General features: G+C 50.2%; 2 protein-coding genes across 4 annotated transcripts; both read left to right on the forward strand.

Annotated features, from left to right (window-relative positions):
• Positions 1-1,472: 1,472 nt before the first annotated feature.
• On the forward strand, positions 1,473-9,672 carry WAS (WASP actin nucleation promoting factor). The gene is made up of 12 exons (XM_012738055.3): positions 1,473-1,688; positions 2,017-2,157; positions 3,247-3,333; positions 3,433-3,535; positions 3,650-3,691; positions 3,785-3,838; positions 4,888-5,062; positions 7,167-7,209; positions 7,408-7,561; positions 7,764-8,173; positions 8,425-8,539; positions 9,483-9,672. Exons 1-12 carry the CDS (start codon positions 1,557-1,559, stop codon positions 9,536-9,538), a joined length of 1,512 nt encoding a protein of 503 aa, XP_012593509.1. The 5' UTR covers positions 1,473-1,556; the 3' UTR covers positions 9,539-9,672.
• A 4,749-nt stretch (positions 9,673-14,421) lies between these two features.
• SUV39H1 (SUV39H1 histone lysine methyltransferase) lies at positions 14,422-27,870 on the forward strand. 3 transcript variants are annotated; one of them, XM_012738062.2, is made up of 6 exons: positions 14,422-14,637; positions 16,692-16,837; positions 18,135-18,797; positions 25,233-25,379; positions 25,464-25,593; positions 26,325-27,870. In XM_012738062.2, the coding sequence occupies exons 1-6, from the start codon at positions 14,619-14,621 to the stop codon at positions 26,456-26,458; spliced, it is 1,239 nt and encodes a 412-aa protein (XP_012593516.1). In that variant the 5' UTR covers positions 14,422-14,618; the 3' UTR covers positions 26,459-27,870. The 3 variants fall into 3 exon arrangements, with proteins under 3 accessions (XP_012593516.1, XP_012593514.1, XP_012593512.2); XM_012738060.2 differs by lacking the exon at positions 14,422-14,637 and adding an exon at positions 14,985-15,313; XM_012738058.3 differs by lacking the exon at positions 14,422-14,637 and adding an exon at positions 14,985-15,262.
• The last annotated feature ends 4 nt before the right edge of the window (positions 27,871-27,874 follow it).

Consider the following 27,874-nt stretch of genomic DNA (forward strand, 5'->3'; position numbering starts at 1 on the left):
CCACCGATTCATTGCCTATGTGGACCAGATGTGTATAGGAATGAACACTGCAGCGTTGCTCCCAACAGCAAGAACCAGAAAGAGCCCCAAAGTCTGTTAGCAGGAGAATATGGATGCATGGATTGCACACGCACACCATAGACTACTACACAGCGGTGGAAATGAACAGCCAACAGCTTTAGGCAAATACAAATCATAGCAGAGAGCGAAGGCCTGGAGCAGAGGGACACACGTAACATAGCCTGCCTGCCATGCTTGCCGGGACTGCCGGGCAAATCATTTAACCACTCCGTGCCTTGGTTCCCTCATTTGTAAAATGAACATGGTGGTAGTGTCTATCTCACAGGCTGTTGTGAAGATTGAACTGATTGAAAGGATTTTAAATGTGTAGGAGACAGGCCGGGTGTGGTGGCTCACGCCTATAATCCTAGCACTCTGGGAGGCCAAGGCGGGCAGATCACTCAACGTCAGGAGTTCGAGACCAGCCTGAGCAAGAGCGAGACCCCGTCTCTACTAAAAATAGAAAAATTATCTGGACAACTAAACATATATAGAAAAAAACATTAGCCAGGCATGGTGGCGCATGCCTGTAGTCCCAGCTACTCGGGAGGCTGAGGCAGGAGGATCGCTTGAGTCCAGGAGTTTGAGGTTGCTGTGAGCTATGCTGATGCCATGGCACTCTAGTCCGGGCAATAGAGTGAGACACTGTCTCAAAAAAAAAAAAAAAGTGTAGGGGACAAAACAGTGCCTGGCACACGTGTTAAGTGCTATATGAGTGTTAAGATACTAGTAGAATGTCCAGTGGGGAAAAAGCGAGTCTCCTAAGATGATGTACTTTTTTCCCCTCTTTTTAGTGTTTCTAGAAGTGAAATGATGATGTACTTTTAAAAAGTTAAAAAACCACAAAAATTAAAGAAGATGTTGTTTAGGCATTTTTATATGTTAGAAAGTTCCTTTTTTTAAAAAAAGAGGATAACGTGCAGAAAGTAGTTTGGGAGCTGCAGGGAGGCAAGGGTGAGGGATGAGGAAGTGAGCCAGGGTGTATGCAGTGCTGTTAACATATGTGAGCTCGGGATAGAGATGGGATCTGGGGCTCACTGTGTAATGAAAAGGAAGAGTTTTGGTGCAGTAACCCTTCAGGACTAGGGCCTTGGACCTCGGCCCCAAACTAACTGGGTACTCTGGGTAGGAAGGAGTCAGTCCTGCCCCATGGCTCCTCCCTGCCCCTGCCGCAGGGAGCTACGCGGAGGTGTGTAGATGGCTGGCCTCTCACTGCCAGCCAGAGGGAGATGAGCCCCAGAGAGTAAGAAAAGAGGAGGACCTGACCTAGTCAAAAAGATGCGTCTAACCAGTCAAAAGGAAGAGGGTCCCAATCTAAAGGAGGAGGCAAAGCCTGTCCTAGGGAGGAGGAGGTCAGGCTCACCGAGGGCCTCCCCTCCCAGGACTTGTTTCCCTTGTGGTTTTTTTGTACTTCCTGTTCCCTTGCTCACTGCGGAAGTTCCTCTTCTTACCCTACACCCAGAGCCTAGCCGGAGAGGACAAGGGCAGAAAGCACCATGAGTGGGGGCCCTGTGGGAAGCAGGCCTGGGGGCCGGGGAGGATCCGCAGCTCAGCAGAACATACCCTCCACCCTCCTCCAGGACCACGAGAACCAGAGGCTCTTCGAGATGCTTGGACGAAAATGCTGGGTGAGCTGGGGATCATCTGGCCCTCCCCTGTCTCCCTCCCTTTCCTCTTCTTTTTCCTCTTCCTCCTCCCTCCTCATCTTCCCCATCCTTCCCTTTTCCTGCTCTTTCCTCCCCCTCCTCCTGTCCCTCTCCATCATCTCCTCTCCTAGAATCTACTCACCATCAGCCACCCATCTCGGAAAGATCTCAATGTCTACTCGCCTTGCCCCTGGCTGCAGCTCTTCCTTCATGTCCATGACAGCCACAAGCAAGGAAGGACCGGGTCTGTCTCCAAGACCCTCTGGCTACCCCTAACCAAACTCTACCGACCTTTGCTTTCCTCTCCCAGACCCTGGCCACTGCAGTTGTTCAGCTGTACCTGGCGCTGCCCCCTGGAGCCGAGTACTGGACCAAGGAGCATTGTGGGGCTGTGTGTTTCGTGAAGGATAACCCCCAGAAGTCCTACTTCATCCGCCTTTATGGCCTTCAGGTGACCAACCCAGCCCCGGACTTGCAAGCCAGTTCTCAACCTGCAAACCCAGATCTGTGTCCACGGCCCTGAGCCCTGGGACAAGATCAGTGAACCCCTGAGGCCCAGAAACAAAACCCCATCAAGATCTCAAATTCTGGTTGGCCATTCTAAGTCTGCAGTGCTCACCCAGGAGTCTCCATATCAAGATCTCTCAACCCTCAAATATTAGCTCATCTCCTAAGCCTAATCTATTCTACAAATCCAAAAAATGAGCACTATATTTATGCCTCATCCTATTCAAAACTCAACATTTTTCATCCCAGGAATACCCCATCAAAACTCCTGAACCCAAATGTTTGCCTAGCTCTTAAGTCATAAATCTGTTCCCCAAACCCCAAACCTGAGTATTACATGAGTCTTGAACTCCAAATCTGTCCTTCTAAACTCATAGCATGGACCCCAGAATTCCCATTAAAACTCCTGAACACTCAAATAGTGACATAATTCCTAAGAAAAAAAAATCTGTTCCATAAATCCCCAACCTAAATTTTCCAGGCTTAAACCCCAAATTCATGCTTCTAAACTCATAAAGATGGAGCCAGCATAACTTCAAGATCCCAAGGCCATCAGATATTGACCATACTCTGCTCAACAGATAAAGTCATACTCTGCTCTATGGACCCCACATTACATATACCTTAGCTGGACTCTTCTCAAAACTCCCAAATCTGTATGTCTGAACTCTAACTCCTAAATACTAGAACCCTACCTGCCATGAAGGGGGAGCAGGTGAAAGATTGAGTCTATGAATCAGCCTCAGTTTCCTAGGACTAGAGTCCTAAATTCTCAAATTCAATCCCCCAAGTCCCACATCTAGGGCCCTGAACCCCAAATCCAAACCTTTCACAAAAGTTTCTGACTCCCAGACTATACTCCAACCCTCCATATCTGATACCTATACCCCCAACTCTGATGCTGAGCTGAAAATCTCCAAATCAGACCCTGGAACCCCAAATCTGGACACCATGCTCCCTGTCCAGATAACAAAGGCCTGCCACCCATTGCATGCCTCAGTGCCAGCATGTCTCCTACCCTGTACCTCTCCAGGCTGGCCGGCTGCTCTGGGAACAGGAGCTGTACTCACAGCTGGTCTACTCCACTCCCACCCCCTTCTTCCACACCTTTGCTGGAGATGTAAGTGACCAACCAACCCTTGGGCCTCAGTTAGGGTATGGGGAGGAGATGGGAAAGCGTGAGGGGCCTGGAAGGCTGCTAACCCCAAGTCATGTGCAGGACTGCCAAGCAGGGCTGAACTTTGCAGACGAGGGCGAGGCCCAGGCCTTCCGGGCCCTGGTGCAAGAGAAGATACAAAAAAGGAATCAGAGACAAAGTGGAGGTGAGAAGGCTTAGGGGAGGAAAGGAAGTTGGGCAGCGGTGAGTACAAGGGTGGGAGCTAGAAAAGCCCCCTCTCATGGTTCTGGCTCCCAATCTACCTACTGTCTCTCCACAGACAGACGCCAGCTACCCCCACCACCAGCACCAGCCAATGAAGGTGAGTCCTCTAGTGCAAATACTAAGTAGTAAGGGGCTACCCCAGGAACCTGTGGCAGGTTGTGATAGCTCTCTACACACTCCATCTTCCCAGAGAGAAGAGGAGGGCTCCCGCCCTTGCCCCCACACCCAAGTGGAGATCAAGGGGGTGAGTACTGATTCTTTCCTGTGTCTCTGGCTGAATGAATGTGGGGGGAGTGGGTGGATGGAAAAGTAGTTTGGTGGATAAGTGGGTGAATGGGTGGCTCGATGGCCTGGTGGAGGGGAAGATAGGTGTATGGCGGATGGATGGGCAAATGGATGAGTTTATGGATGGATAACTGGGTGAGTGGATGGGTAGAAGGATGGGTATGTGGATGCATGAGCAGGTGCATGGACATGGGGAAGGACTGGTGGTAGATAGATGGCTGAATGGGGGTTGGATTGATGGGAGGATGAAAGCATAAATAGATATATGATATGTAGATGAGTACATAGATGTATAGGTGAATGGATATGTGGATAAATGGATGAATAGATGGATGGATGATTAAGTGAATGAATGAATGAGTGAATGAACCGTGAATAAATGACAGCAATGATTGAGCAAATGAATAATTTAACAAATTAATTAGTCAATGAATCAGTGAATTAATGAGTTAACACTTAAGCGGAGCTGGGGATGGTGGCTCACACCTGTAATCCTAGCACTTTAGGAGGCCCAGGTGGGAGGATCACTTGAGCCCAGGAGTTTGAGATTGCTGTGAGCTATGATGATGCCACTGTGCTCTAGGTGACAGAGTGAGGTCGTATCTCAAAAAACAAAACCATTCGAGTGCAGGTGTCTTTTATGTAGAGTGTCATTGGATCTTTTGGGTAGATGCTGGGGGGAGGGGGGAAAGGGCATTTATTGAAACCTTAAAATCTGTACCCCCATCATATGCCGAAAAAAAAAAAAAACAAAGAAAAAAACTTAAGCAGCAAGCATGAGTGAATAAATAAATGGATGAATCAGTGAATTTATGAATGGTTTGTGGGATCCACCCACTTCTCCATAGACCCTACTTGGACCCCTCACCCACTCCCTCCATGACAATCACACATATATACACACACATACACACACAGATTCCCCCAACAGTCTTCCCATTTCTTGCCCCTATGCTTTGGTTGGTAGGCAAGTGGGACAGTGGTCCAGCTACCCTATTTTCCCCACAGGCACATCAGCTGGCCCACTGGCCTTGGGGCTGGTGACAGTGGACATCCAGAACCCTGACATCACAAGTTCACGATACCGAGGACTCCCAGCACCTGGACCTGGCCCAGCTGATAAGAAACGTTCAGGGAAAAAGAAGATTAGCAAGGCTGATATTGGTGCACCCTGCGGATTCAAGTAAGAACCTTTCCCCAGTGGGTGCACAGATCCCTGGGGGTGGAGGGACATATGAACAGGTGGACAGCTGAGTTGATGGAATGATGGGCAGATGGATAGGTGGGTGGGTGTAGGGCTGGGACTAGGGAGAGGTAAATAAGGCATCTAGGGTGCAAAATTTAAGGAGGTAGTCACTCTCAGGGTCATGCCACTGTAATTTCTGACTCTTGAGAGTGAGTGCCTCCTTAAATTTTGTACCCTAGGCACCTCACTTGCCTCATGCTAGTCCCACCCTAAGTGGGCTGGCTGGGGAGTGGGTGGGTGGGTGGGTGGATGGATAGATGAATGGATGAATGCATAAATGAGTGAATGGGTTGAAGAATGTGTGGGTAAGTGGTGGACAGACAGGTGGGTGGGTCTGTGGGAAGTAGGTGTGTAGATGGCTGGGTGAGTGGATGAGTGCAAGGACAGATTGATAGTCAGGCTGATTGGTTTGCAGACAAGGTGGATGGGGATGGATAGGTGGACAGTCAGTGGATGAAAGGACAGTTCAATGGATAAATGAGGCCGGGTGTAGTGGCTCACACCTGTGATCCTAGCACTCTGGGAGGCCAAGACGAGCAGATGGCTCAAGGTCAGGAGTTTGAAACCAGCCTGAGCAAGAGCGAGACGCTGTCTCTACTAAAAATAGAAAGAAATTAATTGGACAACTAAAAATATATAGAAAAAATTAGCCGGGCATGGTGGCATGTGCATGTAGTCCCAGCTACTCAGGAGGCTGAGGCAGAAAGATTGCTTGAGCCCAGGACTTTGAGGTTGCTGTGAGCTAGGATGATACCACGGCACTCTAGCCAGGGCAACAGAGTGAGACTCTGTCTCAAAAAAAAAAAAAAATGGATAAATGAACAGAAGTGTGTGGTTGAAAGGGTAGAAAAATGAGTGGATGGAAAGGTGGGCACATGGGTAGATGGATGGGTGGATAGACAAATGTGTGTGAGGACAGATTGGTGGACAAATCAGTAAACAGATACATGTAGGCAGATGGTTGGGAGAGAAAGATGTAGGGACAGATCAGGGGTCCAACAGATGAATGTGAATGGATAGGTAGACAAATGAATGTTTTGTGGGATCCACTACTTCTCTTTTTTTTCTTTTTTTTGAGACAGAGTCTCAAAAAAGACAGAGTCTTGCTTTGTTGCCTAGGCTAGAGTGAGTGCCGTGGCGTCAGCCTAGCTCACAGCAACCTCAAACTCCTGGGCTCAAGCAATCCTACTGCCTTAGCCTCCTGAGTAGCTGGGACTACAGGCATTCGCCACCATGCCCGGCTATTTTTTCTCTCTATATATATATTAGTTAGCCAATTAATTTCTTTCTATTTATAGTAGAGACGGGGTCTCGCTCTTGCTCAGGCTGGTTTCAAACTCCTGACCTTGAGCCATCTGCCTGTCTCAGCCTCCCAGAGTGCTAGGATTACAGGTGTGAGCCACCACGCCTGGCCGGATCCACTACTTCTCCATAGCTGGATGGTAGATGGCTAGCTGGTAGAAAGAGGGACAGGTAGACAGATCAGCACCACAAACTATGGACTCCTTCTAATTCTATAAACTCCTGCTCATATTCATTCACTCACTCAGGCTCAGTTATTAATTCTGGCCTCTCAGAGTCCCTCTGGGCAAGAAAGAGCAAAGGTCTTCACTAGGAAGAGAGGGGCCGGGCACGGTGGCTCACGCCTGTAATCTGCCTGTGAAAAGCACTCTGGGAGGCGGAGGCGGGTGGATTGTTCGACGTCAGGAGTTCGAAACCAGCCTGAGCAAGAGCAAGACCCCCGCCTCTACTATAAAATAGAAAGAAATTAATTGGCCAACTAATATATATAGAAAAAAATTAGCCGGGCATGGTGGCTCATGCCTGCAGTCCCAGCTACTCAGGAGGCTGAGGCAGTAGGATTGCTTGAGCCCAGGAGTTTGAGGTTGCTGTGAGCTAGGCTGACGCCATGGCACTCACTCTAGCCTGGGCAACAAAGCAGACTCTGTCTCAAAAACAAACAAACAAACAAACAAAAAAACACTAGGAAGGGAGGGGAAAGGGCAGTGGAGCTTCACTGTAGTCTCCTCATCTCCCCCAGACATGTCAGCCACGTGGGGTGGGACCCCCAGAATGGATTTGACGTGAGTAACTCTGAAGTCCCCTGGACCCTACTCAATCCATCCACCTTCTAGAGACCACTGCATAGACTCCACCCACAGACCCCACCCTTCCCACATCCCTCTTAGATCTCTCACTGGGATGGACCCAATAATAATCCATGTCCTTTCCCTCCTCACTTTATTCTTTTACCCCTGCCCTGGCCTTTTCCTCCTGAGCAGGTGAACAATCTCGACCCGGATCTTCGGAGTCTGTTCTCCAGGGCAGGAATCAGTGAGGCTCAGCTCACTGATGCTGAGACCTCCAAACTTATCTACGACTTCATTGAGGACCAGGGTGGGCTGGAGGCTGTGCGACAGGAGATGAGGCGCCAGGGTAAGCCCCACTTCCATATATCCCCTCTTCAGCCCTGGCAGCTGATACCTAAGAGATATACTGAAGTCACTCAGTCCTCATGGGAATGCCTACACTGCCCGAATCAGGAGTTGGTCCATTGGGGTACCCATCATACAGATGAGCAAAACGTAGGCTCAGAAGAAAATAGTAATTACAACTATGTGTTATTTTGCCCCCACAGAGCCACTTCCACCGCCCCCACCACCATCCCGAGGAGGGAACCAACCCCCACGGCCCCCTATTGTGGGGGGTAATAAGGGTCGTTCTGGTCCACTGCCCCCTGTACCTTTGGGGGGTGCTCCACCCCCACCAACGCCCCGGGGACCCCCACCCCCAGGCCGAGGGGGCCCTCCACCACCACCCCCTCCAGCCACTGGACGTTCTGGACCACCTCCTCCTCCACCTCCTGGGGCTGGGGGGCCGCCCCTGCCACCACCACCTCCACCACCACCACCACCACCACCCAGCTCAGGGAATGGGCCAGCCCCTCCCCTACCCCCACCTGCTTTGGTGCCTGGGGGGGGCCTGGCCCCTGTTGGGGGTCGGGGGGCGCTTTTGGATCAAATCCGGCAGGGAATTCAGCTGAACAAGGTGAGGATGGGCAGGACGGAGGATTGGGGCTGTGGGACTCTGGGGTGTCCTGTGCGACTCAGGATATTGGGGGGTAACACTGGGACTGATGGGGGTGCTAGGTTTTGGGGGTTCAATGATTGGGTCAGGAGGTTGGTGGAGAATCTCGAAGGAGATTGGAGTGTGTGGGAGGAGAAATAATGGAGACAGGGAGAGGAGAAATGCTCCTCTCCCAGGCTCTGAGCCCTCCATGCTGAACCCTATTTGTGCAGACTCCTGGGTCCCTAGACAGCTCTGCGCCACAGCCACCACCTCAGAGCTCGGAGGGGCTCGTGGGGGCCCTGATGCACGTGATGCAGAAGAGAAGCAGAGCCATCCACTCCTCGGGTGAGCCGATCCCACTAGGACTGCGAGCTGGGTTCTCAGGGCTAACACTGGCCTGAAAATAACCCTAGTAGTCACCATCAGTAGTGACATTAGCCCCATCTGTTGATGACAGTATTAACATGAATCTTGTATCATTCTCCTTTTTGACAATGTTACCATTGTCACTATGTAACAATAATATAATTAACTGTATCTTTGACAGTAACATTAATGCCAGGCTGTGTTCACAATAGTAACATTAATCCCATATGTTCAGTGCTATTAACATTAGCCCACTGTGATGACAATATTGTAAAGAACCCCAACTTTGACAATACTGTTAACTATAACTCATTATGTGATAATAACATTATAACTAGCCAAATCTTTTTATAATTATGTTAATATTAATTTCCTAATGTGTCAATGATATTTTCATTAACCCCTTATATGAGGATAATATTAATCTCAGCCTATTATGTGATAATAATATAATTAATTCCAGCTTTGACAATAATATTAACATTAACCACAAAGTGTGTCCATGAGATTAACTTGAATCCACTGTATGACAATATTATACGGACCTCATCTTTTGACAGTGATATTACTACCATTAACCCCATTATGTCAACAATATTAGCATCAATCAGCCACGAAACAATAATAAATTACCGCACCTTTGCTAATAATGTTTAAATTTGCCCCATTATGTGACAAATGGATTAATATTAACCCTTTGTGTGACAATATAACCAGATTTTTGACAATATTAACCTCAACTCCAACTAGAACCCAGACCCTGACTATAATCTCTCCCTAGTCCTAAAGGGAAACCCTAACTCTCCCTCCTCTAGCCGGTGACCTCAGCCCAACAGGGCCATGTCCTCACCTCCCGGGTCCTAGGAACCCCCTCCACGCCTACCCAGCCTGAGCCCCACCCCACATCTTTCTCTTCTTCCAGACGAAGGGGAGGACCAGGCCGGTGATGAGGAAGAGGATGATGAATGGGACGACTGAGTTGCCACCCCGTGCTTCTGCCCACTGGCCACAGCTCCCATTCCATCTGCCCATCTGCTCTGGGCCACTCTCTGCTCTCTGCTTCCAGGGCCCCAAGCCCTGTTTCTCTCTCTTTCTTTCTTTCTTTCTTTCTTTCTTTCTTTCTTTCTTTCTTTCTTTCTTTCTTTCTTTCTTTTTTTGAGATAGAGTCTCACTCTGTCACCTTGGGTAGAGCGCGCTGTGGTGTCCCTAGCTCACAGCAACCTCAAACTCCTGGGCTCAAGCCATCCTCCTGCCTCAGTCTCCCAAGTAGCTGGGACTTCAGGTGCGCACCACAACGCCTGGCTAATTTTTTCTATTTTTAGTTGCCTAGCTACTTTTTTAAAAAAATTTTTAGTAAAGACAGGGTATCGCTCTTGCTCAGGCTAGTCTCGAACTCCTGATCTCAAGCGATCCTCCCGCCTAGGCCTCCTCCTAGGTCCTCCTGCTAGGATTACAGGTGTGAACCATTGCACCCGGCCCCCAAGCCCTGTTTCTTCCCCATCAACCCTTCTAATGCTGTTATCCCTGCCTGGCTCCCACACTCACTCTAGCAATACCCAGTGCCCTTTTTATAGAAAAGTTCTCAGTTCTCATCATTCAAGGATTCTTAAACAAAAATAAAAGAATTGTCTTTTTGTCTCTACATCTCAGTTTGCTTACTTTCCAAATGTCGGAGCTTGGGGTCCCTTTCCCTCAAAGTCCCTTTTATTCACTTATCCCATTTTATTTACTTAGCATAACACGTATATAGTCATTCATTACCTCAGTCATTTAGCCCATGTTTCTTTGTTTCCTTCTGCCCTTCTGTCTTTTCATAAACATTTATGGCCAGATACCATTTTAGGGGCTGGGGATCAAGCAGTGGAAAACACACAAAAATTCCTGCCCTCATGGGGTGGAATCAACGTTCTAGGGGAGCAGACAGGAAACAAGAAATCAAATTGAAATAAAAGATGGCTATAGATCATAAGTGCTATGAGTGCTGAGACAGAGACACAGAGGAAACAACATTCAGGTGGGGGTCAGGGAAGGCTACTTGGAAGAGGCGATGGTTGTGCTATACCTAAGGAGAGAGAAGAGTCTGCCAGGTGAATATTTGGGGGAAAGGCATTCCAGGCAGAGGGAACAGCCAGTGCAAAGGTGAGGAAAAGCTTGGCGTAAGGCTGGCTGTGGTGAATGAGTGGGCGAGCCATTTAGTCATTTATGTATTTAATTATTTTTTTTAATTGTTCAATCAACACAATACTAGATCAAGAGCATACCCAATTACCAGACCTCCCCACTCTCCATGCACACAAAAAATCACACACAAGGATCCTGATGGGAGGGTCCCCCTCTCAATTATAAAATTTAGCTCTGCCCTGTTCCCAGTGTAAACCAAGCACCAGCCAATTGCAATGGAAGAGACACAGTTAATAATCAGACAGGTCTGCTCTAGAACCTGGGCAAGATGCCTCACCTCTGAGCCTTGGTTTCCTCATGTATACAACAGGGGTTACTGACATCCAACCGGGATCCCACCAGGTCACCTCTCCTGCTCCTCTAGGACTTGCTTCCCTAGAAACAAAGGAGTAATTCAAAACTGTTCCTGGTATTTAAAGCTTTTTCCAAGGGAGTAATTAGAAACTCCCGCACATCAAAACCTAGAATTGGCCGGGCGCTGTGGCTCACGCCTGTAATCCTAGCTCTTGGGAGGCCGAGGCGGGCGGATTGCTCAAGGTCAGGAGTTCAAAACCAGCCTGAGCAAGAGCGAGACCCCGTCTCTACTATAAATAGAAAGAAATTAATTGGCCAATTGATATATATATAAAAAATTAGCCGGGCATGGTGGCGCATGCCTGTAGTCCCAGCTACTCGGGAGGCTGAGGCAGAAGGATCACTTGAGCCCAGGAGTTTGAGGTTGCTGTGAGCTAGGCTGACGCCATGGCACTCACTCTAGCCTGGACAACAAAGGGAGACTCTGTCTCAAAAAAAAAAAAAAAAAACCTAGAATTGAGGTCCCTGTCTCTTCCCATTTCTGAAATCTGGTGGATTCAAGATCTCAGATATCCTACCTTTAGAAGAGGAGGAGAGAGGGGAGGAAGAGAGGGGGCTGGCTTCTTCCTTCTGCAAGACCAGGGGAAGAAGTTCTGAACATGGAGGGAATGGGGTATTTTGGGGGGAGACCCCAGAAAACTGGATTTCTAGGGTTTCTGTGGGGGACTGGGAGCGGGGATAAGTGATGCCAATGGGCCCTTTCTAGACTCAGTGCCTGCCTGGGGACATGGCTGGGGTGGGGACAGGTAGGGAGTGGAGTGGGGGTGAAGAAAAATGAATTAAAGGGAAACTGAGACTCCTTCTCTAGCTGGCGGGGGGGGGGGGTGGAGGTGGGGGTGGAATTTCCCCTTCCACAGGGGATTCTTAAGGGGCAAAGCCAGTTCCCACCCCCACACCTCCTCCCTCACTGCTGCTCCTACCTCCTCAAGTTGTTTCTCCCCCCAAACACCCCATTATTTTATGTATCACTAAGAAGATAAAAAACTGATGCCATTTAAATTATGACTCACCAGTACTTACTTGTAAGACGCAGGGTGATTGCGGAGATGCTAAAAAAAAAAAAAAAACTAAATGCTTCTGAAGCCCTGGCTGGTAATGTTGTTTCTTAACCTGTGTTCTGGTTCCACATGTATGTTTGCTTGTGAGAACTCATTACACTATTCACCCCTGGTCTGTGTACTCTTTTGTATGTATGTTACACTCCAAAATGAGGTTTACATTAAAATAGGTCAAACCTGTGCATCTTGCAATAGATAAAACCTTGTATTGGCTCCAGCATCGGGCAAAGCAGTATATACAGTAGGCATTAAATTAATGCTGAAGGAACAGATAAATGGCTGGGAGTGGGATACAGTACTAATAGGATGGCCTCTTTTGAGGTCTGCTGAAATGGTGCTAGTCCAGAAAGATTCAATTTCCAGAGGAGCAGAAGACACACACCTCAAGGTCACCATCTGAGGTTTCACAGATGAAGAAACTGCTAAAGATCACACAATTTAGTAAATAGTAGAGAGGAGATATGAGCCAGGGAGTCAGGCTCCAGGCTCCCGGCCTTTACCTACCACATCACACTGTTTGGGGAGGGCCGAGGGATGTGCCCTACGGCCTACAGACCCCTCTATCTCCCCCCCAAATCCAGACAAGCAGAGGTCATGTCTGAAACCACTCTCGTGGGTTAGACAGGTCTCCCGACTCCCGGGAGTGGGAGGACCTGCCTGCTTGGGGACACTTAGGGGCATGTGAGGACCGCCATCTGACTCTGTCCTAAGGGAGGGAATAGGATGCCCTGTGGGATGTACGTGGCTGACTGTTCAACTCAGGGCAGGCAGGGGCTTGTGGAACCTCAGACAAGCCAGGCACTTCTCCAACTAGTTCACAGTTGGACTGGCAGGCAGACAGAACATCTGTTTGGTTAACTGTGTAACTGTTTGGTTGACTATAGAACTCATGGAGTCACAGGGTGAGGGGCAATTTGAGGAACTGACAGCGTGATTTCCTAAGCATCTAACTGAATGACAGCCCGCCTAGGACTGACTGGCTGGGGCTGGTGGCCTGACAGTGATGACATGCAGCCTCCTGAGGGCCTTGCAGGCTGGCTGACTGATGACCTGTGATGCTACTTGCCTGTCTGGGTGGCCACATGTCGTGAATGGCTGCCTAATGTCAGGAATCACAGCTGGCCTGAGGAAATATCTGGATGTTGTACTGTCTGGCTCAGTGTGAAGCAGGGCTACCTAGGGAATTCCAGACTGACTGATCAACAGATCTGTGGCTGCTTGCTAGGCAGCTGTGTCTGGTGACTGAATGCCCTCCCTCACTGAATCCCAGCATGCTGGAGGGCCTGCTGGGTGCTCCCACTGACTGGTTAGTTGATGCTGAGAATGACTACCATGCTGACCAACAATATGAGGGCCAGATTGAACGAGTCACAGTCTGGCTGACCAACAGCAAGATCAGCTAGCTGCTTGACTCCACGGTTCTATGTGGTTACCGACTGTCTGCCCTGATAGAATCCCACCCTCTCCAAGGGGCCCAAAGCATCAGAGGATAGACTGACTGATGGTAGGGGTTTCGTCGCCTTGGAAATGACAGACTGGCTGCCCCACTGACAGGTGGTGTGGAAGCTTAAACATACTGTTGCTGTGACTATTTGCTGTGAGGGCCTAGCTGGGTGTTATTACTGATTCCTGATGTGAATGAGGAGTAATCTGAGAGAACTACAATGACCAACTGATAGTCTTACTGCCCCATGGGGCTGTATTAGATGCTGACAATGCCCAAAGGCGAGGCTGGATGCTGTAGCTTAAGAGAGAATTTCCCCAGGGAAAAATCACAGCTGGTCCAAGGGCAGGGGTAGAGGGTGAGGAGGGCTGATTGGTCGGCTGACAATGTGAAGACCGGACGGTCTGAGGGAATGACAGGCAGGCTAACAGTGCGGTCTGTCTGCCTTCAGGAAATTGCAACCGGCTCGAGGGCACAAATGGATGCTGCCATTGACTGATCAACAGTGTGAATGGGGGGAGGGTCTGACTAGACACCTGTCGGGGTGGACGACCCATTGCCTGATTTGAATCGGGTGGTTAACTGACCAGCTGGATGTGGCGCTAGTCCACCTAGGAGTCACGGCCTGCTTGGGGTTAATATGTGACGACGGACTGACTGATGGTGGTAATTGGGGGTCTGACAGGACGAAGAATCCCCCGTCTGACTGGCTGACGACGTGATTGGCTACCAGCGTGACAGACAGACCTGCGTACGGGCAGGGCCTAGGGCAAGCTCAGCCGCTGCCGCCGACGCCGCTGCCGCTGCCGCCCAGACGCACTCTGGGAAAGCGCGGCGAGCACCAGCCTCGGGGACCGAGCCAGGCGGCGGGGAGGGGTCCGGTCACGGCTCGCCGGTTGGTCCGCGCGGGCACTGCTCGCGGCGAGCTGCGGCCAATAGGCTGCGCGTTCCCGGCCACGCCCGCGCGAGCTGTCTTCTCGCGAGGCCGGCTAGGCCCGAATGTCGTTAGCCGTGGGGAAAGATGGCGGAAAATTTAAAAGGTGAAGCAGTGGCAGTAGAGACACGGGCCCGCCGGCCAGGCCGGGTGGGCTGGAGGGGTGGCGTCGTGGGCTTGGGGTCCTGGCGTCCGAGGCCACGGAGCTGGGAGCCGGAAGCCCGGCACGGAAAGGATAGGGCCCGGGGAACGCGGGCCTGGCGCGCGAGGCTGGGCGGGGCTGAGAGGAGGGGGCGCGCGCTTCGGAGCGCGGCGGGCGCGGGGCTAAGTGGGGCTGCGCGAGGGGGGCGCGCGCCGCAGATCGCGACTGGACCGTCGCGCGCACGCGCGGGGGCTTGTTGGAAGAGGATGCGCCCGCGCGCGGGAAAATTGGCCCCCGGTGACCGTTACCCGCTCGGTGTCCACGCGAGACGCCGGAAGGGGAGGGAAGAGAAGGGAGACAGACTCCCCCGTTAGAGTGGGGAGACAAGGGACTAATCAGGGGGCGGCTATCTCCTCTGAGCGTGATGGGGGAAGGGTTTGGAGTAGAGGGAAATGGGGCCTCCTTGATAAGAGAGCTGGACTCCCTCATGTGCTGGCAAAGACGGGTGACTCAGAATGTTGGGGGCTCTTCTGCATGAGGAAGGCCGAGAAGAGGATGGATTCCACAGGTGTGAGGAGGCCTCCCAGTGGTACGAAAATCCAGCGTGGTCAGTGTGAAGCCAACAGAGCAGCTGGAGATGGTGGGACCACTTTAGCGGGGTTTCAAATGCAAGTCGAGGGGCTTGAAAGGGACAGGAAAGCGTGGGCACAGACAGGCTCAGTCTCCGGTAGGCCTTTGGAGGGGGGGGGAAAGCACACGAAATAATTTTGAAAAGCTCTTGTCTTTAGGTTGACATCTAGAGTATTTATCATGAGTTTAAAGATTTTTGTAAAGGGAAGTAGAAAATAGTTAACATTTTAAAAAGATGAAATAGGATGAGTATTAGCTACACTTGGAATGTTTTGTGACGTTGATTTGATAACATGGCTTGTAAAGCACACTAAGAATGTGCCTTGAATCAAAGGAATATATATTTTTAAATCTGCGTCTTGAAATATTTTAGTAGCCCTAGAAAGATTCTAGGTATATTTAAAAGAATTGGATGTCACTAACCTATGCCTTTGCATGTTCCTGAATTCAGAGCATACCCTTTGGCTGAGCTTTATCCTTCACAGAAATGTGGATGAGACAGAAAATCAAAATACAGAGTGAAAAAAATATACTTTGTGGGTTTAAGGCACCCAAATTGATCATTCAAGGAACCTTCTTGTAGTGTAATATCATTCCACAATCTCTTATTCATAATTCTATGAAGTCCTGAAAGTGGAAATATTTTCTTAAATGTGGCACCATTCATGGTGAAAGTAGATTATAAAGTGGGGCTATTCATTGAGCCTATTTTATATCTTTACTTCTATTTAATGTGGAAAACCCATACTTTTGCTGCAGAACTATTTAATGTGTTTGATATGGCTTGATGTCCCTGACCACAGGGACAGGGTGATGTCTGGGATATCCTAGAACTATACTTGTAAAATCTAAAAAAGTTTGAATTCCAAAACACATATGGCCTAGGAGTTTCAGATAAGGGATTAAGGACCAGTCTTTCCAGTTACATCTTTGTTTGGTCCCCTGGAAGTTTTAATCACATCCCCACCACCACCCTCCCATCAGTGCAATGCACCCTACTGAGATGGGGGTTGTTCTCTTTCTTTTGCAAAATGAGGAGAAGGGTGATCTGGTTGGTCCTGAACTCAAGGTAGGTTTGCAGGCCATTTTTAGTAGTGTAGAGAGAGTTTGGAGCTCTGGGAATAGATTCCCTTATGACAGTCCATGTAGCAAAACACACTTTGAGATCTGCTGCTACAGGGGTAACCTTGGGCAGTGAGCATTGGGGGTTCAAGGAAGTGGCACATTTCTGTTGCAGCAGAGTCTCAGCATTAGGGAAGGCCTGTGAATTAAATTTCCCTGACTCTTAGGCAGTCTTTTGGATGTTCCAGGGAGGATCCTGGGTCCCCTTTGGCCTCTGGCCTGATCAGGCCACCCAGTAATAGTTCTTTCTGGCTTCCTTGTTCCAGGCTGCAATGTGTGTTGCAAGTCTTCTTGGAATCAGCTGCAGGACCTGTGCCGCCTGGCCAAGCTCTCCTGCCCTGCCCTTGGTATCTCTAAGAGGAATCTCTATGACTTTGAAGTCGAGTACCTGTGTGATTACAAGAAGATCCGCGTGAGTCTGAGATGACCAAGCCCTGGGAGGGGGGGTGGGTCTCGAGGAAATTGATTTCCAACCTTCTTGCCCCCCACTGCCCACATCTGTTTCCAAAGGGAATTTTCCACCCTAATCCCGAAAAGAACAGGATGAATAGACCCTCTTATCCCCATTTTATGGATGGGGAAACTAAGTGGCTTTTTGAGGGGAATAGGAGCCAGAATGAATCTCCAAATAAATCTGTCTTCCCACCTCCCTAGGAATGCAAAACAATTGCAAAGATTGACATGCTGAGCCCAGGAGTGGAGTTGTTGATAGCTCACAGTTATTGAGCACTTTCAGTATACAAGGCACTTACTCTCAGAAACTCATTTAATCCCCCTAACAGACACTGAAGTGGGAACAGTTATCATTGCCAGAGGAGGTAATGGCAGGAGAGTTAAGAGAACACACTGGAAAGCCAGCATGCTTGGGTTCAAATCCTGGCTGTGTAATCCCAGGCTGTTTACCCAAACTCTCAGTACTTCATTTTTCCTCATCTTTAAAATGGGGATGACTAATAGTATCTATCCCATTGCAAGTTGTGAGGATTAAATAATAATATGCATAAATTGCTTAGAACAGTTCCTGCTACATAATGAATGCTAGAAAATGTTAGCTATTTTCTTATTTTCAGATGAGGAAATTGAGGCCCAGCAGAGTTAAATAACTTGCTTAAGGCCATACAGCTAGGGAGTGGTGGATTCAGGATTTGCACCCAGGGTGTAGAGTCTGTGCTGTTAAACTCTATTCTAGAGCTGCCTCTTGGCGATTCCAGCACCCTCTGGCTGCTGTGTGAACAGCCTGCAGGGGGTGAGGTGGAGGCAGGGGCCTGTGAAGAGGCTCCTGTTGGTCCAGGCAGTGACCATGGTTTATTTGAAAGGGTTGGAGTCTGGATGCATTGAGAATGTGGGGCTGATGGGATGTACAGAGGGTGGCTGTAGGGAGTGAGCAAAAAGAGGAGTTAAGGATGACTTTAGAAGTCTGAGCTGGATAGCTAGAAGGAAGGAGCTGATGATGGGAGGACAGTGGAGGGAATGGATTTGGGAGATTAAATTAAAAGTTGGCATTTAGACAGCTAGTAAGGGGGAGAGCAGGACTCGAACCCAGTAATCCTCACTCTGGAGCCCATGCTTTTTAACCACTGCATGGAGTCATTCCAGAAAAGGGGGTAGGGGGGAATTATCTTTTGGCTTTGGGATGGAAACCCCATGAAGACTGGCCCAAGGATCGTGCCACTTATGGTGCCCCCATGCCCCTTCCCGTCCCCTAACAGGAACAGGAATATTACCTGGTAAAGTGGCGTGGATATCCAGACTCGGAGAGCACCTGGGAGCCACGGCAGAATCTCAAGTGTATACGAATTCTCAAGCAGTTCCACAAGGACTTAGAAAGGGAGCTGCTCCGGCGGCACCATCGGTCAAAGACCCCCCGGCACCTGGACCCAAGCTTGGCCAACTACCTGGTACAGAAGGCCAAACAGAGGCGGGCGCTCCGGCGCTGGGAGCAAGAGCTTAATGCCAAGCGTAGCCACCTGGGACGTATCACCGTGGAGAATGAGGTGGACCTGGACGGCCCCCCAAGGGCATTTGTGTACATCAATGAGTACCGTGTTGGTGAAGGCATCACCCTCAACCAGGTGGCTGTGGGCTGTGAGTGCCAGGACTGTCTGTGGGCACCCACTGGAGGCTGCTGCCCAGGGGCGTCATTGCACAAATTTGCCTACAATGACCAAGGCCAGGTGCGGCTTCGAGCCGGGCTGCCCATCTATGAGTGCAACTCCCGCTGCCGCTGTGGCTATGACTGCCCCAATCGCGTGGTACAGAAGGGCATCCGCTATGACCTCTGCATCTTCCGCACAGATGATGGGCGTGGCTGGGGCGTCCGCACGCTAGAGAAGATCCGCAAGAACAGCTTCGTCATGGAGTACGTGGGAGAGGTAGGGAGATGGGACCGGGTGTGTGTGTAGTTCTTCCCACTCTGTGTTTGTAGTGTGTGCACCCAACTCTCCTCACTGTGTGCCTGCCACTCCCTGCTTTCCCTGTGGGAAAGGTCTGGGGGAGAGGGGTTGATCTGACTGTCACAGGGACATGGGGCAGGGACTAGTATTCCAAGCTGGTACATTGCTGGTAGTTAAAAGAATACCGAAATACTTCTGGGCTGGGTTGACTTCATAAGGGTACCTAGCGAAGAAGAAAAGTGGGAACTGAGATCCAGGCAGCATTCCTCTTAACAGGCCATGTGGTCTGGCACAGGGTTGCGTCACCCAAAAAGGCACTTCCTCTTCTCCTTTCACAAGGGTCTGTCTTATCAGCAAACAGTGTCTGCCCTGAAGGAACATCTTTTACTAGTCTGCACAAAAGGAACACAATCAGTTTAGAATTGGATGTAGACATGCCTTGGACAGAGGCTGGTTTCCTCCTCCTGTGGACTTTCAGGACACCGGGGGAAGACCAAGTGCATTAGGCAGGCCAGCCACTGTAATAAACAACCCCCCCATCTTAGCGGCTTCACACGGGAAGTTTTTTTGCTCATAGAACAGTCTAGCGTGGGTGTTTGGGTGAGTATCCTTTCACACAACAAGTGGGACACCCAGGCTCTTTCCTTGTTGTGCCTTGGAGCATTGGAGTTGCTGTTAGAGCCTTAGCATTGCCTGGCAGGTGGGCTGAGCGGGGTCTATAAGGGGAGGTTCTAAGGGGCCAGGCCTGGATGCAACACACATCACTCTGCCCACACTCTGTTGGCTGGAACTGAGTCACTGGCCTTACCTCAATGCAAGGGAGGTGGGAGAGTGTGCTTTAGCCATATGTCTAGGTGGAAAACACAAAGGCTTTGGGTGAATATCTAATAAATGTCTGAAATAGAAAGTGTCATATTCTAAGGTGGAGTGTGGTGTAGGCATTTGGGATGAGACAATTCTTTGTTATGTGGAACTGTCTCATGCATTGTGGAATATTTAATATCCCTGGACCTTGACCATTTAAGTCCATGAGTGTGCCCTGTCATGGTGACAACCCTAGATACCTCCGTATACTTCCATAGGTTTCTTAGGAGTGTGATATGGTTGGGAAATGACAGAAACTTGCCTGAGGGACACACACTTGAGGGTATCCACATTGTAGTACTGACATTGATGATAAGGAGAAGAGCTGTACAGTAGAGAGGGTCAGACCACAGAGAGACAGAGATAGTCTCCAGGCAGAGCAATCTACGTCACAGAGGACTATGACACACCCCAGATAACCCTGATAGTCTGCTGGAGGAAATGGCCACATGCCAAAAGATCTGACAGTCTGGAGGAAGGAGGAGGTGTCCACACCCAGAGGGTTTCTGACAGTCTGCAGTAAGAGGTGTCCATGTCCCAGAGTAATCCCGATGACCTGGAGGAAGAGCTCAAGCTCTCCACACTCCCAGAGGGCCCTGGCGGTCTGACTTGGGAAGTGTCCACACCCACACTGTCCTGACAGGAAAAAGAAGTATTCTCATCCCGGAGGGATCGGACAGTCTGGAAAAGGCCGGTCTACACCCAAGAGCACCCTGACAGTCTCGAAGAAATGTCCATATCAGTGTCCTCACATTCTGGAGGTGTCCAGACCTCAGAGGGACCCTAACGGTCTAGAGGAGAATGTTTCCTTACCCTGGAGGCAATTGATGGTCTGGAACAGGAGGTGTCCAGACTCTATAGGCCTCTGACAGTTCTAGAGGCTGCACAGAGCAGGAAGTGGCTCAGCCCCACAGTTCTGATATCCAGAGGAAAAGCTGTCTACCATGCAGGATCCTGACAGTTGAGGAGGTGGAAGAGTACATCCAACAGGCCGCCTCAGAGTCCCCTGGGCCTGATACTTTTCTGGCTTCTCTTCCTTAGTGTTTTTACTCTTCCACACTAGAAACATCAGGGTTTTCCAGGGACTATCACCCTTCCCACTCTCCACACATTCTCTCTGCACTCTTCTTGGCTTCCCTCTTGCCACGTCTGGTGACTTCCAGGCCCACTCCAGTACCCTCAGACCCATGGGTCCTCCTGATGGTGCCACAGGCCCCTGAACACTGCTAGAGACAACTCATCTTTTCGTATCCACCTCTGAAGAGGCAGCATAGCAAAGTGGTCAGGAGGGTGGACCCTGGAGCCTGCCCGCCTGAGCTTGAATCCCAGCTCCAGCACTCATTAGTCACGTGACCTGTGTCTCAGTTTCCTAATCTGTAAAATGGGAACCATAATAGCACCCACCTCCTACACTTGTTATAAGAATTTTGAATTTAATTTTTTTTTTTTTTTTTTTTTGCGGCTGTACTGAAGCAATCTCTGGCTGTTATAAGAATTAAATGAGTTTTTATGTGTGAAGCACTTTGAAAAAGCACTTGAGCAGTGTTCAGTATATAATCAGTTTTATATAAACATTAGCCAGTACGGTCCAAAATTCAGAAAATCCAAAATGCTCAGAAAACCAGAAGGTTTTGTAACCCACCTGGTTATAAGACCTGGCCTGGCCTGGTAGGGCCCTATTTATAGTCTTTATTTATCTTACTTGGGTTGAATATTCATAAATTTTGTTGCATAAATACTAATTTACTTGATTATGTGGTGCTGTCCCAGACACTATACCAGGGTGTTATGTAATTGAGGGCATATCCCCCTACCTGTACACCACTCGATTCTACAATTGGGACACCAACAACCTGACCTTCCCTCCTTTGTACCCTTCCACGTTTGGTCAGAACATTCACATTCCTGCAGAGCATTCCCACCCTTACCCAGCAGAGAATGCTAGCCTATTTTATCCATTCAAAAATGTGCACTTTGTTCCTATTTTAACATCTCTGAAATGAAGAGGAGTCTTAATTAATTTAATTAAATGATGATGTATCATTTAAATAATGGTAGTTTTTCCTTTGTTGGTAAAGGGCACATATAATAAGGGCGCAGCTTAGATTCTGACAAGATGCAGTACTCATAACCACTCCTAACATTGCTGAGTGTACTATCAAAAACAGAAACACCTTTCACATCCATGATCTCCTTGGTCTTTACAAGATTTTGTCACTGTCATTCCCATTCTACAGATGAGAAAACTGAGGACCAGCGAGGTATAGTAATTTGCTCAAAGATACAAAGCTAGTAAAGTAGGTAAAAAAAAAAATAAAGGCCCAAGTTTCTGAAACTGGTGCTTTGCCAGGTCTGGTGGCCTTTTTTTTAATTTGGCTGAGAAAACAGGTGCAGAAAGAGAACATTCATGATGACATATCCAGGAGGCAGAGAAGCAGCTGACTGCAAGTCTCCTAGTTCCTGTTTAAATCATCAGAACCCTTTCCAAGCTGCCAGCTTACAGCCTGTGTCTTCCACAGTCATTCTGGAGAACTGCTACGGAGGGGGTACATGGACCGATCTGTTCCCGAGTGGACCAACCATTACAGAGAAGGCACCAGGAGCCGTTTGTGCCCTGGAGGGATTATAGTAAGACTCACTCCTGGTGAGATTGGGAGAGCAGGTGGGGGCAAGACAGGCAGGAAAACAGAGACCAGGGAGGAGGTGGGCATTCCCACTAGCTTGAGGAGGGGCTACAATTAAAAAGATGGCTCAGACACCACCCAGAATGCCTGTGAGCCCAGGAGATGCTGCCCTTTGATCCCAGTGCTTAATTAGAGAGGCAGCCAGCTTCTGAGGTGGGGCGAGAACCCGGAGGCTTGGAAGGCTGCCTGGAGAAGCCGTTTGAGCCACAAGGAAGAATGCATGTTCTCCTGGAGTAGAGGGGGACTGATCTTGACATACTCCACCTCAAAACACTTCCGTGGCTCCTGTTGCATCCCTCAGGAGACAGTTCCCCTTCTTCAACCTGCTGTCAAAAGCCCTTTTATGAGCTATACTTACTTGCTTTAGAGGATATGTCTCTTTTCCATTCCCCCTCAAATCCTAAGCACTGTGTTTCCTGATCAACATCTTACACTGTGGGTGTCTGAGTCTGTCTTTATCACCAGACTGTGACCCCTGAGTGTGGGGACCAAGTCTGGTTCCTTTATGTCCCCCACCTAGCTGTGACTACTGAGAATGGTGACCAAGCCTGGACCCTGTGTCTCTCCCACCAGACTGTGAGCCCTGAGAGCTAAGACTAGGCGCAGGACAGGCCTCAATAGAAATCCACTGAATGAATGAGTCAACAAACAAAAATTGGGTGTGGGGAGCCAGCTTCCTCAAGGACTGGAGCTGGAACATGGGCAGTGAGTATGGCCCGAGGTGGGTAAATCTTGCTTTGCTCAAGGCATAGTTGGCACAGAGCACAGGCTGGAAGTGACTATGTAAGAGGCAGGGAGGAGACAGTGAGGATACCAGTGTGGCCATCCTGGCTAAGGGGACAGATTTGCAAGTCAGAAGAATGTGGTCACTGACCCACATGAGGGTGAGCAAGGAAGGAGGCCTGGGTGGGTCTCTGGAGAAGGGAGAGGGCAGGAAGGAGAGGTGTAGGGGAAGAGAGTGTTTGAGCTGCCTAGAGGACCACTACTTGGACAGAGTCAAGGTCACTAAGCCAGAAAGCAAAAGAAAAATCAATAGCAGTTCCTGTGTGTCTCCTGTGTGCTATGCACTTTGTGGCATTCGCCTCTGAGGGCCAGGCAGAGGTTGTAGGAGACCTAGGAGTGGACAGTGAGACTGGCCCTGGTCTAGGGTCCTCTGAGGCTGAGGAGGGGGCAGTCTTGGGTACAGGGGGACACTCACCCAGGGAAGGTCATGGCAACTACACTTGGGCCAGAATGCTGTAGTCACTGGCCTCTGAAGGAAGAGAGGACATGGGGCCAGAGAGGATAGATTTATTGGCACAGGGTGGGGTGGAAGACCTATCAACAGCATTTGGGAGGCAAGGACAGGCTGAGGCCAGGATGATGCTACAGCTTCACATTTACTAGGACACATGGGGATCCGGCTGGGGAGGAAGGGTCTTGGGAGGAGATACCTGCTGCTGTCTTGAGTGCCAGTTGTCCACACTGTGGAGCAGTGTCGGGCTGAGGGAGGGTTTCTCTCATCTGCACTCCTGTCTCCTTTCATCTTTCCCCCCCTCTGTTGTTCTGTCTCTGAAGTTTTTGTCCTCGGCCTCTTTCTTGCCCTCTCAGACTTAGGGCTCTTGGTCTTTTCTCTGGACCTGAGTCTCCCATTACAAGAGTCTATCCACGCTTTTAACTCTTGTCTCTACAGGTCTCTTCCCCCTTGTTCTCTGTGGCTTCCTTAATGTCTGCACAGCCTGAGCCACTCTAGCTGTCTTGTGCTGGGTTCCCCGTTGGCTCAGGCTCCCTTGCCCTGGATCACTCAATGTCTCTCTTCCCAGTGTGTCCTGGGTGTCTTTCTCTCTTGCCTTCGCTTTGGGTCTTTCTCACTATGGGGGCAGGGATATCCATCTCTCTCTCTCTCTCTCTCTCTCTCTCTCTCTCTCTCTCTCTATATATATATATATATATATATATATATATATATACACACACACACATATATACATATATACACGCACACGCACATATATATAATTCACTATTATTATCATCATTTTCGTTTACCCAGGCTGGAATTCAGTGGCATCAGCCTAGCTCACTGCAACCTCAAATTCTTGGGCTCAAGGGATTCTCCTGCCTCAGCCTCCTGAATAGCTGGGAATACAGGCACGCCACTCATGGCTAATTCTTTTCTTTCTTTCTTTCTTTTTTCTTTATAGAGACTGGGATCATACTATGTTGTTGTTTTGTTTTATTGTTTGTTTGTTTGAGACAGAGTCTCATGCTGTCACCTAGGCTAGAGTGCCATGGCGTCAGCCTAGCTCACAGCAACCTCAAACTCCTGGGCTCAAGCTATCCTCCTGCCTCAGCCTCCCAAGTAGCTGGAACTACAGGCACATGCCACCATGCCTGGCTAATTTTTCTATTTTTAGTAGAGACAGGGCCTTGCTCTTGCTCAGGCTGGTCTTGAACTCCTGAGCTCAAGCAATCCTCTCACCTTGGCCTCCCAGAATGCTGTGATTACAGGTGTGAGCCACCATGCAGGCCCCTTCTTGCTCTGTCCCCAGGGTGCAGGAGGCTCTGGGAATTCTGAGACTGTTTTTGCTGGGCAACAACAGGAGGAACTTGCTTGCTTTACTCTAACTGGACCTTATAGCCAGCCTCTGCCTGCCACTGAGAGAACTCCCCATGCCATCCAGCCATCCAGAGCCCTGAGGAGCGGGCAGAAAGTAGCTGAGGCCCAGACCCTAACAAGGTCTGACACCCTCTGCATCGCTGCCCCAGTATGTCCATGGGGCAGGAGTGCTTCTGCTCACTGTTCTTCAGGGCTCAGGAGAGGAGCCATGCTGGCGTTCCTGACCCTTCATGTCTAATCTCCCCTCGCCCATGGCCCTTTCCCTAGATCATTACCTCAGAGGAGGCAGAGCGGCGGGGCCAGATCTATGACCGCCAGGGCGCCACCTACCTTTTCGATCTGGACTACGTGGAGGATGTGTATACCGTGGATGCCGCCTACTATGGCAACATCTCCCACTTCGTCAACCACAGTGTGGGTACCCCCGGCAGGCGGGAGGGGGGTGAGGAGGGGCAGGTTGGGGCTTCCCTCACTCTCCCACTGTTCTTTCTCGCCCAGTGTGATCCCAACCTGCAGGTGTACAATGTCTTCATAGACAACCTTGATGAGCGGCTGCCCCGCATCGCTTTCTTTGCCACAAGAACCATCCGGGCAGGCGAGGAGCTCACCTTTGATTACAACATGCAAGGTGGGGGTGGCAAGGGAATGGGGGCAGGGGCACATAGCGATGCAGGACATGAGGACCCCTCCCTAAGGCACACCAATCACTCAGAGAACCAAGGGAAATTCTTTAGCTGGAGCTTTAAGATGTTCTTCCTGACTCCCAGTCTCCCATCTGGACTCCTAGACACCTGTCCACACCTTGGGGCCCCCTCATTCCCAAACCCTGAACCCCAGCCCTGAGACGTGCATACCAAGATTTCTGGGGGGAGATGTTTGGCTGGAGAGTTAAGACACTTCTCCAACTCCAGTTTGAGTGAATGTCCCCCAACCCTTCCCCACTCCTAACCCCCCTTGGCCTTCTTTATTCCAAGCCTCTGGACACCCTTGTGGCCTTCAGCCATTCCCCTCCTTAACAAAGTAGCCAGCTCTGAGACACTCAAGGGCAGATCTTTGGCAGGAGAGTTCAGATGCCCCTCTGGACACCCAGGTGGCCCTCCATCCCTGACCCCTGCCTGAAATGACCCTCCTGGTTCCCTGATTGTAGCTGCCACCCCCAACACCCCTCCAGTGCCGAGCCCTGGCCCTAGCCCCAAACCAGCAACCCTAAGATCCCTCCTAACTCAAATCCCAGAGCTGCTTCCTGTCCCCAAGATCCCCGTTTAATAGTAAAAGGTAGCAGGATGCTTCATCCAGGCCTTCTAACAAGTCCCCTCCCTCCCTCCCTTTCCATCTCCCTCCCTGGCTGTGACTCCACAGTGGACCCCGTGGACATGGAGAGCACCCGCATGGACTCCAACTTTGGTCTGGCTGGGCTCCCCGGCTCCCCCAAGAAGCGGGTCCGTATTGAATGCAAGTGTGGGACTGAATCCTGCCGCAAATACCTCTTCTAGCCCTTAGAAGTCTGAGGCCAGACTGATCGAGGGGGCCTGAAGCTGCCTGCCCCTTCCCCCACAGCTGCCCTCCTGTCAAGGAATGACAGCCAGAGCCTCACCTGCCTCCACCTGCCCCACCTGCTCCACGCTCAGGGCTGCGGCTGCGGTGAGGACCGACTCCAGGAGTCCCCTTTCCCTGTCCGAGCCCCATCTGTGGGTTGCACTTACAAACCCTCACCCACCTTCAGAAGTAATTTTTCAACATCAGGACTTTGTGCAGTTGAGATTCATGGCCTATCAAGGAGGTCCAAGGGTTGAGCCCCAGCCAGCCCCAGAATAGAACAATGTTTGTTTTTGCACCTGCTTCTGCCTGGAGCTTGAGGGGTCTGCTGCAGGCCGCCTCCCTACTGCCCCAACGGTATGGGGAAGCAACTCCAGGGCAGGCAGACATCAGAGCCCAGAGTTCCCAGCAGGACATAAAGCTGGTTCCTTGACCACAGAAACTTTATACTAGTGAAGGAAACAGGGTCTCCAGGGCTGGGGGCTGAGGCTGGTTTCTGCTCATGCTTACAATGTTGGCAGCTGTAGGGTCTCTTCTTCAGGGCTGCACATCTGAGAAGTGGACAGCCACATGCCACTGGAAGGGGAGTGGATGGCGGCCCACTGACCAGTGAGAGGAAGGCAGTCAGACTTGGCCAGCCCTGGCAGTGGGCTGGGCCTGAGCTCTGCCTTCAAAGAGTATAAAGAAGATACCTAGGGTTCTTGGGAGCTCTGGGGGTGTCAAGAGCCCTGACCTGGGATGTGATGACTGCTGGGACTGCTCAGAACTAGAACCAAGATCTAGATAGTCCGTAGATAATAGCACTTAGGACAGAAATGTGCATTGATGAGGTGCCAGGCACTGGGTAGAGCACCTGGTACATGTGGATTGTCTCAGGGAAGCCTTGAAAACCACAGAGGTGGGTCCCAGGAAAGGGCCCATGTGGCAAAGGTGACATACAGGCCAAGCATAAGGGGGGCTTCCCCAATGTGGGATGGGGAGGTGGTAGGCAGTGAAGTCTCTGCTGCCTCTGCCAGCCCCAGTCCTCAGCCCTTTGCGCTCACCCTGGGTTTACTGGTCTCAAAAGTTACCTGCCTACAAATGTACAAAAGGCAAAGGTTCTGATGGCTGCCTCGCCCCTTGCTCCCCCACCCCCATGAGGCCTTCTCTAGGAAGCCTTTCCTGACTACTTGTGCCCAGAGTGCCCCATGTGAGACTGTGTGCCCTGCTACCAGATGCCAGATCTGTGTGTGTGTCTATGTGTCCATCCTGCCCTCTCCCCAAGACTGACCTTCAGGCATGGACTAAATCTGGCTCTCCTCTTGTGTACCCCTTGGCCCCACCCAGCCCAGAGTGGGCATCAATAAAATGAATTATTGACTGAACAAAGGAAG

Source organism: Microcebus murinus, chromosome X, assembly GCF_040939455.1.
Source record: "Microcebus murinus isolate Inina chromosome X, M.murinus_Inina_mat1.0, whole genome shotgun sequence".
Classification (NCBI taxonomy): Eukaryota; Metazoa; Chordata; class Mammalia; order Primates; family Cheirogaleidae; genus Microcebus; species Microcebus murinus.